Source organism: Gossypium hirsutum, chromosome D07, assembly GCF_007990345.1.
Source record: "Gossypium hirsutum isolate 1008001.06 chromosome D07, Gossypium_hirsutum_v2.1, whole genome shotgun sequence".
NCBI lineage: Eukaryota > Viridiplantae > Streptophyta > Magnoliopsida > Malvales > Malvaceae > Gossypium > Gossypium hirsutum.
Window position 1 is genome coordinate 26,762,638 of NC_053443.1, and position 18,851 is coordinate 26,781,488.

Below are 18,851 nucleotides of genomic sequence, written 5' to 3' on the forward strand. Positions count from 1 at the left end.
GGACACGATTTTTCTTTGCATTACTATCTTATCAATTAGGGTTTTTTACAAAAATATTATAAAAAAATAAAAATTAACCAAAATATTATAACTTTTTTTATTTACCAAAATATTACTTTTTTTTATTTACGAAAATATACCAAAAAAAACAAAAAAAACCTGCAAAAGCCTGCAAAAAGCTGACATCAGCCTGATCAGGCCAATCACATTGGCGGCACCAAATGTGCCAAAGTGATTGGTGGCACCAATGGTGCCAAAGGACTAAAATGTGGCTAATTTAAATGAGAATAGTTTATTAAATTAAAATAGAGTTATTAAATAAAAAAATGAGTTGAAGGGGAATAAAAAGAAAATAATAAATAAGGAGGGCTTATAAGGCAATTAGCCACATTTCAATTTTAGTGCGTACAGCAGCAATTCACTTTCAAAATTCAAAATGGTAAATTTGCATGTCATGTCCTTAAAACTACAAATGGTCACTTAATTAGAATTCTCTCATTTAATAACTCTATTTTAATTTAATAAACTATTAAGTATTTAATAACTCTATTTTAATTTTAAAAAATTAAGTATTACTTAATAGTTTATTAAATTAAAATAGAGTTATTAAATGAGAATAGTTTATTAAATTAAAATAGATTTATTAAATAAAAAAATGAGTTGAAGGGGAATAAAAAGAAAATAATAAATAAGGAGGGCTTATAAGGCAATTAGCCACATTTCAATTTTAGTGCGCACAGCAGCAATTCACTTTCAAAATTCAAAATGGTAAATTTGCATGTCAGGTCCTTAAAACTGCAAATTGTCACCTAATTAGAATTCTCTCATTTAATAACTCTATTTTAATTTAAAAAAATTAAGTATTACTTAATAGTTTATTAAATTAAAATAGAGTTATTAAATGAGAATAGTTTATTAAATTAAAATAGAGTTATTAAATAAAAAAATGAGTTGAAGGGAAATAAAAAGAAAATAATAAATAAGAAGGGCTTAGAAGGCAATTAGCCACATTTTAGTCCTTTGGCACCTTTGTTGCCGCCAATCACTTTCGCACCATTGATGCCTTAGAAGGCTGGTGTCAGCTTTTTGCAGGCTTTTGCAGGTTTTCTTCGTTTTTTTTGTATATTTTCGTAAATAATAAAAAAGTAATATTTTGGTAAATAAAAAAAGTTATAATATTTTGGTTAATTTTTAATTTTTTATAATATTTTTGTAAAAAACCCTATCAATTAACATTACAACTCTCACTCATATTACATCTCATCATGGGTTGGATTATTCGTTAAGATCCGAAAGGTCATTCAAAAGTGGAAAGGTTTAGACAATAATATAAGCTCAAAAAATGGGCTTGAACAAAAAGTAAAGCTCGTTTTTTAAATTGACCGAATCTCAGGTAGAATTTATTTAGTTTGGGTCTAATTAAAATTAACTATTTTGTTGTTGTTTCGCTATTATATTACTACTTTTTTGTTATTATGGTTTGGATATTGTATAATTCTTATTTTATTGTTAATTTTGCTACTATTTTAGAGATATTTGCTTGCTAAGTTACAATTATTTTAGCGTTATTTATTTTAATATTTTTAGTGTATTTAATGTATTATATTTTTTAAATTTATTTTTATATAAAAATAATTTTAAAAATTTTAATACAAGCGAGCTGAGTCGAGCTCGAGTTTAATATTTTCAATTTAGATCGAATTTAAAATAAAATTTTAAACCTATTTTTCGAACTAAACCGGGCCTGAGCCATGATGAACCCTAACTCATATACATTGACACTTTTACCATTTTCATATCAAATACACATTAGCATGGTGATTTGACGCTACCTTGAATTTAACATTGATGAGTGTTTAGGTACTCTTCCTAACAATGAAAAAACATACCCACATATTTATAATAATAAATAATATCATATTCTACAATATAAAAATAATGGAAAACTTTTAAGTTTATATATTCAATTTATCATAATATTAAAGAATTTTAATATCATTTAAATAAATATTTTTACTTTAATAGTAAAAACACAATACTTTTTAAATAAAATGTTAAAAGATTTCAATAAAAAAATTTAACCTCAATGTAAACTTGTTATACCCCTAATTCAGTAATGATACATGCTAGAATGAAGAATGGTCTGGAAAGAACCTTAGCAAGGACCCTCCACTTAGTGCGACTCATAAGTGTCCCTTTATCTCAAAGCCTTTATGGTGACCCTCCGTCTGAAGTCATTTGTGACCAACCATCTGTGAATCTCACTTAGGCCAGATGAAAGGCCACTTACTACAAGCAACAGTACTGTGCATGGCAAAAACTAACATACAATAGACCTGCCACCTAATTGACTGCACAGGCAGGTCTACGACTTGTATTGTCGATGACATGACACTACTTGACAAATGACCACCCTCTTATATACCCTGAAGCACGAGAAGTAAAGGGATTCACTTTCTCTCCTCCAAGGAAACCTTATCTCCCTAGCCTTTTCCTTCCTTCTTCCTCTCTTCTCTTTCTCCTTTAGCTTCCTATTCCGACTCTTCGTGTATCATCTGACCTTCCAATTACCACTATCTTCTCCTCCTAGTCTCCTCGTTATTAATTTCTTGTATCAACAAAACTAAATCGTAATCTACCCTAGAGGTGCTCATAGGCCGGACCAAGCCCAACAAAAAATTTAGGCCGGTTTGTTAGGCTCGAGTTTGGCCCGAAAATGGGCCTAAAATTTTGTCCAAATCTGACTCGGATAAAAATGCTAAAACCCGAGTATGACTTGGCCTACCTTTATTAATTTTTTATATTATTTTTAAATATATATAATACATCAAAAATACTATAAACATTAAAATAAATATTTCCCAACACATTGAGAATAAATTTTAAAAAATATGTATACTTAAATAACACTAAAATAAATGTAACTTAACAAGCAAATGTCTTTAAAATAATAACAAAATTAACAATGAAATAGGTGCTATACAATGTCCAAACAATAACAACAAAATAGTAGTAACATAATAGTAAAATAGTAGCAAAATAGTGAGAAAATAACAATAAAATAACATTAAAGCAACAAAAAAATAACAAATCGTTTTTATTCTTTTATGTATTTAGACAAAAATATTTTACTCGAAGCTTAACCCATTTTTCAAAGAACCTTATTTTTTTTATGCTTCGGGGCAATTCTACTCTACCCAGCACATACGTACCAAAATAAACCATAAAATCTTAAAAGATTTTCGCACTATAATTGGTGACAACTTTGAGATGTCATCATACTCCACTCACTTAAATAACCATGTGCAGCCTTTGCTATTAATAACTTTTCTTTTATCTCTGTTTCAACTTGTTCTCGCCTAATTCCATTCAGATTGTGCATGTGATCTACCCCTACTAAAACAAGCCCATCAACGTGGCATCAAACTATTTGGATTCATAACTATAAGCCCGACTTAAGATTCCAGTTTCACCCAATCTTTCTACCTTTATATATTCCTCCAAAATTCTCCAAACATGAACCATAATAATTGTCGTCTCCACTTTCTTTGTCATAAAATCAAAAGAGAAAATGGGGTCTCTGTTTTGTCCATCACTGATTGTATTCTTTTCCCTTTGGCTTACTTTGATCTCACCTTCACATTCAATCGACTGTTCGTCCCTGAAACTTCCCGGCGGCATAAGACACTACTCCAACTGCACAGAGCTTCCCACCCTAAACTCCACCCTCCATTTCACCTACAACGCCACAAACTCCTCCCTTTTCATTGCCTTCTCAGCTGCTCCCTCCAACGCCGACGGTTGGATAGCTTGGGCCGTCAACCCCACGGCCACAGGGATGGCAGGTTCCCAAGCCCTCCTTGCCTTCAAGAACAAAGGCTCCATGGTTGTTAAAACCTATAACATAAGCTCCTACAGATCTATTGTAGAAGGGAAGCTATCCTTCGACGTGTGGGACCTGGAAGCCGAGGCTACTAACGACGGAAAGATGGTTATATATGGTTCATTGAAAGTTGGAGGCAGCGTGGAGAAGCTGAACCAGGTTTGGCAAGTGGGACCAGGGGTGAGTGACGGTCACCCCATGAAGCATGAGTTTGGTAAAGCTAATCTGGGTTCTTGGGGAGACTTGAAGTTGGTGGAGAAAGTAAGTTCAGGTTCCTCATCCCCTGCGCCGTCACCGGTACCTCATAATGACTCGGGAGATGGGTCCAGGGCTAGAGAAATATATGCTGGATTCTGGATCTTGGCTTTGGTTTCCTGGCTGGTTTCCGTACTGTGATTTTGAAGTGTAATAAAAACCAGCATATTTTATTATTAAAACATATTTTATTGAAAAGAGAATCCAGGTTGACCTGTTGGAATCGCCTTTGCATTATTTACCTTGTTTCGTCGAAGACCAAGAGTGATATCACTCCATTTCTTTCTTTCTTTCTTTGCTAAAACAGTCAAATTACAAACTTTACAAAATATTACATCGGTATGTACTAAATTAAGAACAATAGCTAAACCATAATTCTCTTGCAAAATTACAAAGCTCTGAATAAATGATCCACGGCACATTTGAGTGACTCATTTATTTCTTTTCCTTGCTGCATGTGCGAGTGGTAAGCAATCCTGACATAGTTTCCATAAGAAGATGATGAGTTGCAGGGGAAAGATTTCAAAACTCAGTTTCATTGGAAAAATATACAAAAGCAGTTGTCACAGTCTCAAATCTAAGATTGGAAAATAGACAAAAGCGATTGCCACTGGAATCTTTTAAGTTTTGCAGATTACTCAGGATTGATCGTATGGTGAAATAGTAAAATTTATCCAAAGAAATATATAGAAAGGTTGCACACGGTGTATCATTACTTTCCTTCTTTTGTCATAATTTTTCTTTGTTTCATGTGAGGCTGAGTTGTTGGAAGAAAATCTTCGGATTCTTTTAGTTCTTTTTATTTAGTTATATTATTTACAGAAGAGGAGAATGTTTGCAATTGCATCATAAAATTAAGAGATTTGGGTTCATGCCAATGACATTCTTGCTCTCAACTCAAGAATTCCATTTTTTTGGTAAAGTTATAAATAAATGCTATAATAATGTCCATATCTTTTGAATGTTTCTGTTTGACCTCTGACTTCAGGATTTATTATACCCTCCATGTGTTTATTCAAAAGTTTTGATACACGCCAGGTGTTGTAAGTATGTCTTTTAGCTTGCTCTTTTGTACAAAAAACACAGTGTTGGCTCTTCTAGAAATCTCGTTAGCTTTGAGTACTAGCACTCAACAAAGTACTATTTTATTTATATCTAGCAACCAACCATACAGTAGTCTTACTGATTCACAATCCCCACTCAAGAATCATGTTTGTGACAAAATAACAATGTAGAAAGCTAAGTTTCAGTTTATTAACAGATGTATTTACAAGCGTGGCAGTCATTAATAGCTTATGAACAAACAGCGACACAATTATCTGTCATTCAGTGCTTGCAAGGATGGTTGACCACCCAGCGCTGACTGCAGACATTACAAGCAGCTTCAGGTATGCATCAGATAATAATCAACTAGCTCCAAATTGTCAATCTGTGCCTGCAAAGTCTGATAATATAGAAATCAGTTCAGTCAAGTAGCGTAAACTGTAGTGATATGAAGCTTTTTACAAGTATTATGGGTGTGGGTCTCGAATAGTACATGTAAAAGTGCAGGTTTCAGGTGGTACATAGACCCAAAATGAAAGAAAAAAGGGTGTTGCTAATCATCAGTCTCGAATGCAAACTGCACATGATACTATTGAGTAAATAGATAATTTAATCGTTAAAATATGTCATAGGGCTTGTATTCTTCACAAATTTGGAATTTAATCTTTTTATTTTTATTTTAATCTCTCTATTTTTAAGAAATTCAAGTCCAATTGTTAACTGTTATTTTTTTTTGTTAAATTTGTTGGTGTGACATTTTGAAATAAAAAAAAAAATACTCACTTGGTAGCAATGTAACTAAAAAAATGACATTGTAATAAATCTGAATTTAACAAAATAATTTTAACAAATTTAATAGTTGGACCTAAATTTTGAAATCTGAAAAGTGGAGGGACTAAGTTTCTAAAAGTAAAAGTACAGGGACTAAATTTCAAATTTATGAAGAGTACATGGACTTATGGCACATTTTAACCTAATTTACTAGAAAGCTAAGAAATGATGGTTACCTCTATTTAACTGCTGGAGCTACCAAGATCAAAGTCCATGGTGTAGTCATACTCAATTGTTGGAATTACAGAGGCTACAAATTTCAAGAACAAGAAAAGATACCTGCAATGGTCGAGTTGGAAAAAGGAACTCATGAGCAAAGTTTACAAGAGAAATGCCAGTAACATTAATAGCACAAAGAACCTAAAAGTACATGTATACTGTAATTGTAAGAGTAAGAAAACAATATGATCAGAGTTGTCGTAAATTTGTAATCACACTTGCACACATGTTTTATCAAAAGCTAAAAGGGTCAATTCACAGCAATTTAGCAGTAAAATGAGGGACCAAAGTTTTACTTATCAACTTCTGGTTCAACACCATGAGACATCAGCACATCAATGATCTTTTTCATCACAGCACCATGTCTGCATGGGTGTACAGACGCGTGTTTCCCAGGTAAGTGAGGATGGTCCTCGATAGTAACCTGTATCCAGGAATCAGCATGGGGTAAGACATTTTTCAAATTCTTAGGAGCATGAAGACAAAAATATGAGACAAGTAAACTGAATTCATACCCTAACTAAAACGAATGAAGTAAATATAAAATCTTAAATTGGCAAGTACAACATACAGTTTTGTGTGCATGGTCCTGACTAACATCCTCCAGCACAAGCTCTGGTTGCAAAAGCATCCTCGACTATGCCCAAATTAAGATGAGGGGATTGATTTGAGCCATATTGATTAGTTCAATTTTTGCTTTTAAATAAACAGAATGCAGTAAATGCAGGGGTTTCATGTTATTATTATATATGGCAAGGGAGAATTTGGGGGGAGGATGGCCCCATTCTCCAACACCTACCTCATCATACCCAGTAAGCCAGACCCTTGGAGTTTGATAGTATTTATCATACCTGCAAAGAAGATAAAGTTTAGCAAGTTTAAACTCTCACTAGATGTTTGGTTTGACATCAAGTTAATGAGTTATCAAGAGAAATGTTTAAGATTGAGAAGCGCATATTCTGACAAAAAATTCTAAGCAAGTTTGCTAGCACCAGGATTATCTTACGTTATGCTGACATCATAGGTTCGGGTCCGTAAAATATTGTCATCATCAGGCTCTTGAGCAACAAGATAATCTGATGGTAGAGTTGCCTGCATTGATCATAGGCGAATCAAATCAGTACTTAAATAACCTTCGAGGTTATCCATCAGGTATGCAGTGTCAAGGTAGTACAAGAAATTAGTTTATATGCTTTCAACTTTTATAGAAGGCTAATCTACACCAATTGGTTACAGAAAGAAAAGAAAAATAAAGCAATGAAAATCAATTTGCCTATCAGATAAGTTTCTCAGGATTTACTGCATCAGTCTCAATAGCATTGTCAGCTTCTTCATAGTCAGCCATGTCGGGTATATCTTCTTCATTTTCACCACTTCCAAAATATGAAGGTATTGACCTTACAGTCTCATTCTGCCTTATTTCTAAAGTCTCCATTGAAGGCAAGATTTCCTCCACATCATTTCTATCTGTCAGGAAGAGAAGTTGCATAAGAAGTCCAAATTTTCATCTTAGTTTCAAACAACTAAACAAGTGCAATCTCAAGGAAGAAGATAACCTTTAGGTCTCCCATGAGTCGCCAACCAACCATCATTGTCTTCATTATCAAGAAGAACCTCTCCTCCAGCAGCTTCATACTCTTGTTCCACCGATGCAGCCCTCTTCAGGCAAGGAACTAACCAGAAAATCACCAAATAAGATTGCTAGTAATGATCATGATACTAAATTCAAGAAAAAAACATTTGACAGAAAGAGAAAAGAAATTCAAGTAAAATGGTGGTCAATTTCACCATTCCTAGTAATCAAGTATTGCTTTTCGGGCGGTAAATAGGACTTCCTCTTGCTAGGCTCTCCTGATTCCCTAAAATTCACACCAGTCCACTGAATTAAACTATCGTACACTGAGTTACGCAGTCAAATTTAAATTTTAGCATAAAATAATCCATTAACATGGATATACAATATGAAAATCAGAATTGATTGGTACAACCATAGAAGCATAGAACTATCGAAAACACTTGGAGGAGAAAATACCAAGACCAGGTAGGGCATTTGGAGACGAGATTGTCGCCCGCGAGGATGAACTCGGAGACGCTCAAAACCCCTTTCTCTTTAAAAGCAGAGACGGTGCGGGGCCCTGTTATTCTCTCCACAGTTCCTTTGAATGCCTCGTGAATTTTCTGAGAAAGCACCATCTTTTACGATCAACCGAAACTCTAACGGTTCAGTCGAAGATTGAAGAATGAGTTGAAACCCTGGAGATCCTTATCGACGAGGTGGACAGCGAAAAGGATTGCCGAATGTATTTGACTATATGGGAAAAAAGCCAAATAAATAAATAAATAAAGGGTAAATTGCACCAACAATCACTCAATTTTGAGATAGTTGACAAAACAATCACTCTGATTTTAATTCAGTCACTCAAATTTTGAAAAATAACAAAACAGTCCTTTTAATCATTTTCCGTTACAAATGTAACGAAAAAGTGACATGGCAGTTGACGAATTCCTTGTTGTCATTAATCAGCCAGTTAGACGGTTAGCACTAATTTAAATAGCCCATTTTATCACCAGTTTAGGGTTTAGGCAGTAGAAGAAGATGAAGAGAAGAAGAAGAAGAAGAAGAAGAAGAAGAAGAAATGGAGATGTCAACCGTGATTTTGGTATGCTATTGTACAAACCAACCAAATTAAACACGTCTTGATCCAATGACAACCTAAGTAGGAGGTTTTTTGGGTGTAAGAAGTTTGGGAGTGGGTTTCGAAAACCATGTTGTTTTTTCACCTGGTTTGATCCACCATTGACACCCTACTCACGAATTGTGTTGTTAGGTCTTCTGAAAAATGTTAGTACATTGGAGGATGCAAGGAGGAGAGAGAGAAAACCATGGGTTTTGGTGCTACTATTTGTAATATTGTTGCTATTTTTTAAACCCTAAACCAGCTTATGTGATTGATGGTGTTGTTGTTGTTGTTAGCACTAAAAACCAACTTATATGGCTGCTGGTTTTGGGAGGGTATTCTTTCATGGCTGCTAAGGGTCCTAAATGTAATGGTTTGTAAAGGGTAGAAGTTTGCTTACAGACTTGAAAGTTGAAAGACTAATTGTAATGGGAGAGTATTCTCACACATTTGTATTTCATTTCATTTCATTTTCTGAATGTTTAATATTCTTTTAAGACTTGAAAGAGTATTTGGTTATTGTTTTTTATTTTCTTACATTGCATGGATCAATGCTCAAGAGATAAAACAAATAAAAAAAAGCCAAAAAAAATTGGTCAGCGTTAAACTTCTTTCATAATTTAAGGTCAAACTGTTTACAAAAAGAATGGCAAACTATTACCAAATTTGCCTACAATTCAATACAAATGAATAGATTTGAATTGTAGGCAAATTTAGAAAAAAAACTTAGTAACTATATGCCTAAGTTTAGATAACAGTAGCAATCATAGGTAAATTTACAAAAAATAATTTGCCTAAGGTAAGAAATCAGTAGCAGTAATAGGAAAATTTACACAAGTTTAAAAAGTTAACAAAATAAGCGTCCGGTTCACAATGTCATTGATGGGTCTATCACAGATGACTCTTGAGTAGAAGGCATCCATCTAACAGTGGTTGGTTTCCTCTTGAGTAGAATATGGTTGAAGAATTTTGTCATTGGGCTACGCATTTTGGTAAATGTGGAAAGACCATTAAAATTATTTTGTGACAATAAGTCAGCGGTGCTGTATTCCAACAACAATAGTAGTTCATCTAAGTTAAAGCATATTGAGATAAAGTTCCTAGTTGTGAAAGAAAGAGTGCAAAATGGACAAATATCCATAGAGCACATTGGGACAAACTCCATGATAGCGGATCCTCTCACAAAAGGTTTACCACCCAAGGTCTTTCATGAGCACACTGCTCATATGGGTGTTATATTATTTAAGGATATTATGGTTTAGTGGGAGTTTGTATTTTATTTGATTTATGTTTGTTTTCAGACATTTATGTATTTGGTTATTTTCTGAGCAGAAATGAAGTATTCAATTTATTCATTTTGTTTTGTTATTTTGATACTGACCTCACTTAAGTTTAAGGAGGACCAGTTGAAAATAGGCATGTTTTGGTTCACATTGCATGTAATTTCCATGCTACGCATCCATGATTGATTTATGTCATTTGACTATATTTGTATATGTGACCATTGATGAGTTTAGTCATGATTGATATGACAAAGACTGCTTTGATCCTATATGGATATAGTCGATGGACTAGATTGTTATAGAATATCTTTTAGATATGATAGTAAATTTTTGAGCTCATAAAATTATATAATGACATGTAATTATAGAGTAATTAATATATATGCAGTCAAAGTGAGAGATTGTTAGAAAATATGGACGTCACATACATAATAATAGTAATTACATGCTATTATTTACTATCATAAAATATTAGCCCAAATTAAAAGTGATTTAATTTTGTTAAGGTTTATTGGGCTTTAGTTATTAAATAAAGTATGGACCAAATATGTGTAAATACTCTAGTAACTAATTTCAAATTGATGATGGGCCGATTGGAAATTAGGGTTAATGTGCAAAAGTTATATATATTAGGGTTATGGTCCTCAAATTACACCTAAGTAACTTTTCTAATATCTCAACCTTAGAAAAGAGAGAGACACCTTCCTACTTGTGTGCTAATTTGGAAGATCAAAACCCTAAGATCCGTAGATTTCAAGAAATCGATGAATTCAGGTATGCTTCCACATCTAGTTTTGTTCTTGACTTGTTCTTGATGATTTGACATGATAGATCTCGGTTTACAGTTTTAAGTTTATATTAGATCTTGTTTTTACGGTCCTAACATTAGGAATTTAAATCTAACTTAAAAATACAAAAAAAATCACTATTGAAAACTCATCTGCCATTTTCTCTCTTTTAAGCACTCATTAATGAAAAATTCTAAGAATTAAGTCCAAACTTCATTCTAATCTGATTTCCACCATTCAAAGGATATTCTAAACTCATTACTAACACAAATCTAACTTGGAAACATCAAAAACCTAAAGAAATCTCAACTTTTTCTCACTAACACAAAAATCAAGAGCAAATTTGAGAAAATGGAAAATCATTGCAAATCCATTTAGGAAGATTAGAAAACCATAGATTAGAGTTAGAAAATTCATTAGCTTTCTGGATCTTTAGAAATCAAATAAAAAATCAAACAAAAACTGTTTCTCTCTCAACTTCCACACTCTTGCAAAAATGGAGAAAATATAAGAAAAAGTGAGAAAATACATTTTGATTTTTAAAATATTTACAATCTTAGTGGAAAATAAATCTACCTTTCAATCTAGAAATCAAACCCTTGCAAAATTATAGAAATATTTGAGAGAATTTAGTGAGAGACAATGTAGAGAAAACTTAATGCTCTTGCAAATAAAAAAACAAACTTGCAAATAAAAAAACAAACATAAACCCCATTCAAAAACTACCAAGGGCCATATTGCTATTGGGTCCTTGGTCAAATTACCTTTTAAAACCCCAAAACTTTAAAAATCTAACTTTTTCTAAATTATAAAATTTCAATAATTTTTAAAATTTTACAATTTAATCCATAGGCTATAATTACTAAACTCTCAATATTAACTAACTAATGATTCTAATTAATACCCATTTACTAATTAATAAACCTCTAATTCGTTATCATGCCTATTTTTGAAAACCTCTTGATTTTACTTCTTGGAATGGATGGGTTTAAGAAATTTGACCTAAAACCAAAATTTCCAATATTGACAAAATCAGGTCATTACACTATACGCATAAATAACCAAAACCATATTAGCTATATAACATCAATACAACTCAAACATGACCAAAAATACATATCATTAAGTCAATGTATATACATCTCACTACCAAGATTCAAAGGTAAGATATATAGAAACATTAAAAAATAGAGATAATTCTAATATGACACAACTTATAATATGCCCCCTCTTCATCGTTGAGATCAATAACCTATGCATAGAAAACAAACATTCTGCACATTAATCTTTCCTCAAAGCTTAGTGGCTCACACAAGCTCTAACGATACTATATATTAAGCAATGTCTATTAAAGACAATTGAAACACTAATACATGAATTGAACCACAATTCACATATTATAAAATCCCTTTTACCATATTCTTGCCATTTAACTATTTAACTTCTTTACTATATCTTATCAAGTAGTCATCTTAACTTTGGGCATACTTTTTTCTCTCATTAAATTATCTATGATCTTTTTATTTGCTTTTCCTCAACTTTAACTTGCTTTTATTAAATTAATCTTTAATTGTATCAAGTAGACTTGTAACTTTGGTTAGCTATGGTCCTTTGAACTTTATAAACATATAACTATGGTGCCATCCTTTCTTTGGTACACATGTGAACTCTTTAATTTGTAATAGGAGTTCATCAAGGATAAACTTTTTATACCTTTTAATTTCTTTAAACTATATAAGAATTTTAAGTAATCTTTACTATGCATTCTATGATTAACTTAAGGGAAGTTTAAATCTATCTTTATAACTATATGTCATTACCACTTTTGATCAAGTTTACATTTGACATCTTTTCTTTATGTTTTAACATTTTACGCCTAAGTAATATTGGAGAAAAAACTATATTAGATAGGTGGATCTATGTCCAACCAAACTCTCCAGATAGGAGAATAAACATTGTAAGCCAACCAACTCTTTAGAGGCATAGAGTACTGATATATGTGAACTGTAGCTGTAAACTATAACTAGAAGGCACATGAATTGCAAACTATAACAGTGAGGCACACAAAGTGTAATATAAATCTCTCTGAAACTCTTCAAGAGCGCAAAACGCTAACTTGTACAACTTTTCCATATAAAGACATAGTACCACTACTGTAATTCTATGACATGCCATATTTATCAAATAATGTCCTATCTGGTTTAGATGGGCATTAATAAGGATTGTAACATTAAATTTCCATTATACTTTTTGTTCATTTCAAATACATAACTATATCGTTCTTATGCTTTTAACTAGGATTACCTAATGACTTTTCAATCTCTACATATTCAAGCTTTTAAATATAATCTATACAATCTAATTCATCAATTAAACACACAATTCATTCTATATAACAACTCTTACCTTGTAGAAGCTATAACATATGCTTACTTTGTTCGTCCAATACTTGTAGTTTAACATTTTAACTCTTGAGCACAACTTATTTCTTTACCCATCATTTAGAATGCTTTTTCATGTTTAATTAAACTATCACTTATTAAAATCATGGTTCTTACTCAATTTAATTTCCTATACATCTAAACAGAATATAGTAGGTTAAAGTTTGTAGATTACAAACCAATTTTGCAAAGCTTTCAACTCTTGCTAGGCCTCAATCATCAACTATTTTGGCCTTGCCTTTGATGCTAAGCCCCTCACCAATTTTTTTAGCTTCAAAACCATACAAACAACAATTCATAGCAATAGTTACTATAGTTTCATATAAATTTACTTTTAGATACTATACTAAACTACCAAGAATTCTCAAACTTAAATGTGCTTCTCACCTCTCCTTTAGACCCTTGTTCAAATCATACCAAGGCTATACAAGCTTTTTGCTTACTAATTTTACTTCCAAAGGAATGAGATCTTTCTCTTATATAATTTTACTCTCTCAATTCCACTAGAACCCTAAGGATTTTTCTCAAATTGGCTATGAAAGTTCATTGTTGGCTATGAGATGCTTAAATGAACCAGACCAACTAACACACCAGAATGCTCGTATGAGCCAGACCAGCCAACACACCAGAGTACACTGTAATATAACACGATAGTCCGCAACAAATGCAGGACTTCAGTATATCCAGTGAATAGAGAATATACAAAAGTCATCTCCACTGCTTAGATCAATCCCATACCACGAACAAAATAACCTATTGGCATGCCACTCGTACTTTCTCCTAAGTTCATCGGTACAGAGTATTTCATCACAGAATAATTATTGAATAACTCACTATCTCATGTTCTGTTTATAAGTAGTAGTTTAACAACCCAACATTCAATATCAAAGTTCCTACAAAAAAAAAGTTAAATTGTACTGAAATTAAATCTAACGAACTTACCTAACTAATCTGCAGTAACAACCAAAGTACAAGGACTACTCAGCTACTTTGTCTTTTCCTCAATTATCAACACGGTCTTGATCAAGAATAATAATTTCATTCAATTAACTAATCCAAAAAAAATTAACTCATTTTATGCAATTAAGTCCTTTTTGAAATTTTACAAAATTACCCTCAATTTTTCACTTTTATAAAATTTAGTCCCTAAGCCCAAAACATGCAATTTAACCATTTTCTCTCACATTTAAACTTAACCAAATATGCAAGGGTCTCATTAAAGCTCATTTTTGAAAATATTTCACATCAAGTACAAGCTATTTTATCATTTTAATAATTTAGTCTTTAAACATTAAAATCATCCAAAATTACTTCACAAAATAGTCTTATCTAACAATCAAGCTTAATAATTTAACATAAAACTTCAAAAGCAACTCAATCTCATCAATGGCACAATTCAAAACATTTGACGATTTTACAAATTAGTCCTCGGGTTACCTAAATTAAGCTAACACGAGCTCAAAGACATAAAAATTACAAAAAATGAGTATCAAATACCTATCGAATATAAGAACCCTAACTAGCCGAAGCTCTCCTCTCTTTCAACAATGGTTTTTAGTTTAGAAAGTGTGAATGGAAGAAGATGACTAGAAATTTCTATCTTATTTTATTTTAATTTCATTGATAACCTAATTAATTGTACCCTTATTACTTCAATTATATGCCATTTACCATCCACTATGAAGAATAATGGTTTAATTACCATTCTAGACCTTCAATTCACCTCTTTATAGCTATTTGACCACCTTAATTTATAGCAAACAACTTTATCAGTTTTTATGATTTAGTTTTTTTACTTAATTAACTATCTAAACAATAAAATTTTTTAACCAAAATTTAATACGACAGTAATGACCTCATAAATATTAAATATTAAATATTAAATATTTAAAAACTGAAACGTCGGAGTTTAGAACCGAAACCACTGTTTTTTGATACTACTAAAAAACGAGCTGTTATAGTTGAAAGGAGAAAACCATGAAATTCTTTTTGTTTCTTTTCTTTTCTTGGATACACCAAATGGAGAGGACGATTTGAGAAGCTTCTCCATTTACCCCCACTTATTTTACTTCATTAAATATGATTACAATTCATCTATAATATATAAATAAAATCATGAGTTTGGAAAAAAACTGATGTAAAAAGTTGTGTTAATTTTTTTAAAAAAAATAGTTGTGTTTATTGATGTAAGATAGAATTATTATTTCAATAGAATTCTAATCATCTTAATTATCACTTGATTAATATTAGAGTTATATACCAATTAAATTTAGGCTTAGCTTTATAAATAGCATTCGATAATTATGCATATTTAATCAAGTAGCATAAAGAAAAATTACTAGTAAAAAATGAAGATTTTTAATGTTAATAAGTTAGAATTATAAAAAAAGAATGAAGAATTAAAACTATGGTTCTTCGAAGAGGCAATATCGAATTATATTTGAACAACAATAACGTTGGAGAGTGATTGAAGATTATATTAATTCATGATGAAGTAGTATGATATTATGATATTATTATTTTTAAATCTTCTATAAGTTTATGCTATGTGAAGCAAACACTTTTAAAATATTTTTTTTTATCTAATTGTTATTTGTTTGACGTAAGGGAAAAATATTTTGTGAGTTTGTTTTGAAAAGAAAGTCAAATTTTAGCAATTGTTTTTTAATCACTATTATTAAATACGTTTACTAATTTAATTTAAATATTTTTCCTATTTATAATGAACTTGTATTATCTACATGTTGTTTTAACTATTTTTGTCAAATTAACATTATAGTTTATTTATTTTATATAGTTCCAAATTTATATATTATTTAAAAATTAAGAAAAAATATTATTATCAATGATATTTAAAAATAATAAAAAATAAATTATTTAAAAATTAAATACATAAATTTACATGCAATGATAATATTAGAAACTAGTTATTATAAAATATCTAAGGGTGAAAAAATCCACCATAGTGTTGTTAGTGGTGTTGGATGGCCTAGATTAGTCAATCCCACTAACTTAATTAAGCTTTGGTGACTTTACTATCAAGATACTTGGGTATCACAACTTTAGTCCTTTTACATACCTATTTAATTCATCTCCTTCTTCTTACATTAGACACATCTATTTGTTATTTTTTTTATAGTTTAGTCCATAGGTCATTTTATCTAGTTGAATTTTGATCTAATTTTAACAAGTAAAATGCAAGATAATTATTAAGATGGCCGTTCATAGGAATCTAACTGGCTTGATTCTTGGTATAACATGAATTACAAGGTCAAAAATTCTTGTTTACTGCTCAGCCATGATTGGTGATTTTCAACAATTTTAAGCTATGACTTCAAATTTCTCAAAATCATATAAGAGTCTTTTCAGTAATTAAATTTGGTGTAATTTAAGATCATTATACATACCAAAGCATGTTTTTACTCATTTATCAAAAGGGTTTAGCATTGGCTGATATAAAGATCTGCAAGCCAAGTATGTTGTTTAGAATGGATTGGGTATGCATGTGAGTTTTCATGATGAAGTCCATAAACAAGAGCTAATATATCCCCCTGCAAATTCTACTAATCTTTTAAAGTTTTAATACATAAAGCTTCTTTCTCTCAAAGTATATATCACATGGTTGAAAGAAAAATCAGGTTAGAGGATTCTGTCTTTTTCTTCAACTTGTATCCCATTTGTGTATAGTTGGTACTCTCTCCTATTCATTTCTAGCTACCCTCTCCATTACACCCTAATCGTTAAAGTTTTAGTTCTTCATAATTAAGGAACTCTCGTCATTAGATTCTCCCTGTCATTTCTCACATGTTCCATGTTTCATTTTCTTATTCTCGACAAAATTTCCTGGCAGCTCTGGTTTGTATAACCTATGTGATTTTGGTCAAAGAGGGTGACCCAAAACAAATTTGTGATTTTTAATACATACCCAAAGATCATGATCATCCAAGTACATATAATCTTTATTTTAGTTTTCCCAATCTCGCTTTTAAATGATTAATTTAGGATTTTTGAGATAGAGTTAGAAATAATCTCTTTTCTCCTAAGATTCCTACCTGATTTAACTTCTTACCTTTGTCTTGTCCTTGTTACATTTGAAGATTTTGGGTATAATTAATGGAAAGCTAAACCCAGCTCTCGATGCTCACTTCTTAAAACAAAAAAAAAAATAATTTATATTAAAATTTTTATCAAAACTGCGTTTAAAAATATATATGATAAATAATAAAACGTAAAGTTTGAAACTAATATTAACACGTATGCAACAGTACGAAATTAAAATAAAAAAATTAGTTTAAATTATGAGCAAAATGAGATTTAAATAGATAAATACATCATATTAACAATATTAAATGTACTCCAATTGTTTATCGTGGTATTATCATTTTTCTTTAGTTAATATTGAGTTAACTTATGACACAAACTCAATTAACAGCATTATCAATATATATACAAACATTGAGGGTGAACCAATTTGTGTAATAACATTGAAATTTATAAAAATATTAAAATGAAACTTTGGTTGAAGTGGTAAAAAAAGATTCTATAGATGTTGGTAGCATCGGTTTAAATATCAACATTTGTAAATCTTTTATTAGTTTTTTAAAATATAAGAAAAGGACAACAATATCTTCATAATATATATGATGACACCAATTCAATTGTGAAATTATTAAAATATCTTTACTTTAAAGGGTAATCAATATTATTCTCGTACTTTTGTATCATCTTCAAATAAAATAACTTGAAAAAATTATTTGAGAATTGAACACAAGTCCAATAAATTCATATAAAATTTTTTTGTTACTCCACTAATAATCATTTACTAATAAATTTTTATAAATATATTTTTTAATATAAAATATTTTCGATCATCCATAATATGAGTATAATAAAATTTAGTTTTAATAATTTCCTAGTGTAGAATTAATTTGTGGTATTTAAATAATTCTCTGTTAAGCTTATGTTTTGTCTGGCTGAAGTGATATGAAATAGGAGATAATGAAGGGTGATATCATTTGTCACAAAGAAATAGTGAATTCAACTAATATATTGGGGCAAGTAGCCCCTATATTTTACCACATAATACCCTTTAGCAACCAAAGAAAAAAAAAATGAAGGATATTTTGAACTTCACAATAATTGTTGATATGGCATAATTCATATGCTGTAAGTTTGTCTGGGTTCTTCTAAATGTGTCCACACAACTTGGGAATCTATCTTGGATTCCATGGCATGTAAAAGTAGTGTCAGGCTAGCTCAATTATTCCCCCATATTCAATTTTGCCTGCTTTATATCACCAATTACGTAGGCCAATAAATCATTCACCATATGATGGTTTTGGCTCTTTGGGTCTTTTTCCAATCCATAGACACGGTATCTTTGATTTGCTTTTGTTGCTAATTACTTTATCACTTGGTCTCTTTATACT

The 18,851-nt window shown here is 31.0% G+C and overlaps 2 protein-coding genes across 4 annotated transcripts; one reads left to right on the forward strand and one right to left on the reverse strand.

Annotated features, from left to right (window-relative positions):
• Positions 1–3,571: 3,571 nt before the first annotated feature.
• On the forward strand, positions 3,572–4,279 carry LOC107956133 (auxin-induced in root cultures protein 12). Its single transcript, XM_016891869.1, has one exon. It carries the CDS (start codon positions 3,572–3,574, stop codon positions 4,277–4,279), a length of 708 nt encoding a protein of 235 aa, XP_016747358.1.
• Positions 4,280–5,267: 988 nt separating this feature from the next.
• Positions 5,268–8,544, reverse strand: LOC107954597 (autophagy-related protein 3). Of its 3 annotated transcripts, none has more exons than XM_016890199.2 (10): positions 8,265–8,544; positions 8,021–8,091; positions 7,789–7,905; positions 7,533–7,699; positions 7,239–7,324; positions 7,032–7,083; positions 6,804–6,869; positions 6,529–6,656; positions 6,190–6,292; positions 5,268–5,582 (listed from the first exon to the last, which is right to left on the reverse strand). In XM_016890199.2, exons 1-9 carry the CDS (start codon positions 8,423–8,425, stop codon positions 6,196–6,198), a joined length of 945 nt encoding a protein of 314 aa, XP_016745688.1. In that variant the 5' UTR covers positions 8,426–8,544; the 3' UTR covers positions 5,268–5,582; positions 6,190–6,195. The 3 variants fall into 3 exon arrangements, with proteins under 3 accessions (XP_016745688.1, XP_016745689.1, XP_016745690.1); XM_016890200.2 differs by having other exon boundaries at positions 5,268–5,573; positions 8,265–8,528; XM_016890201.2 differs by having other exon boundaries at positions 5,565–5,759.
• Positions 8,545–18,851: the final 10,307 nt, after the last annotated feature.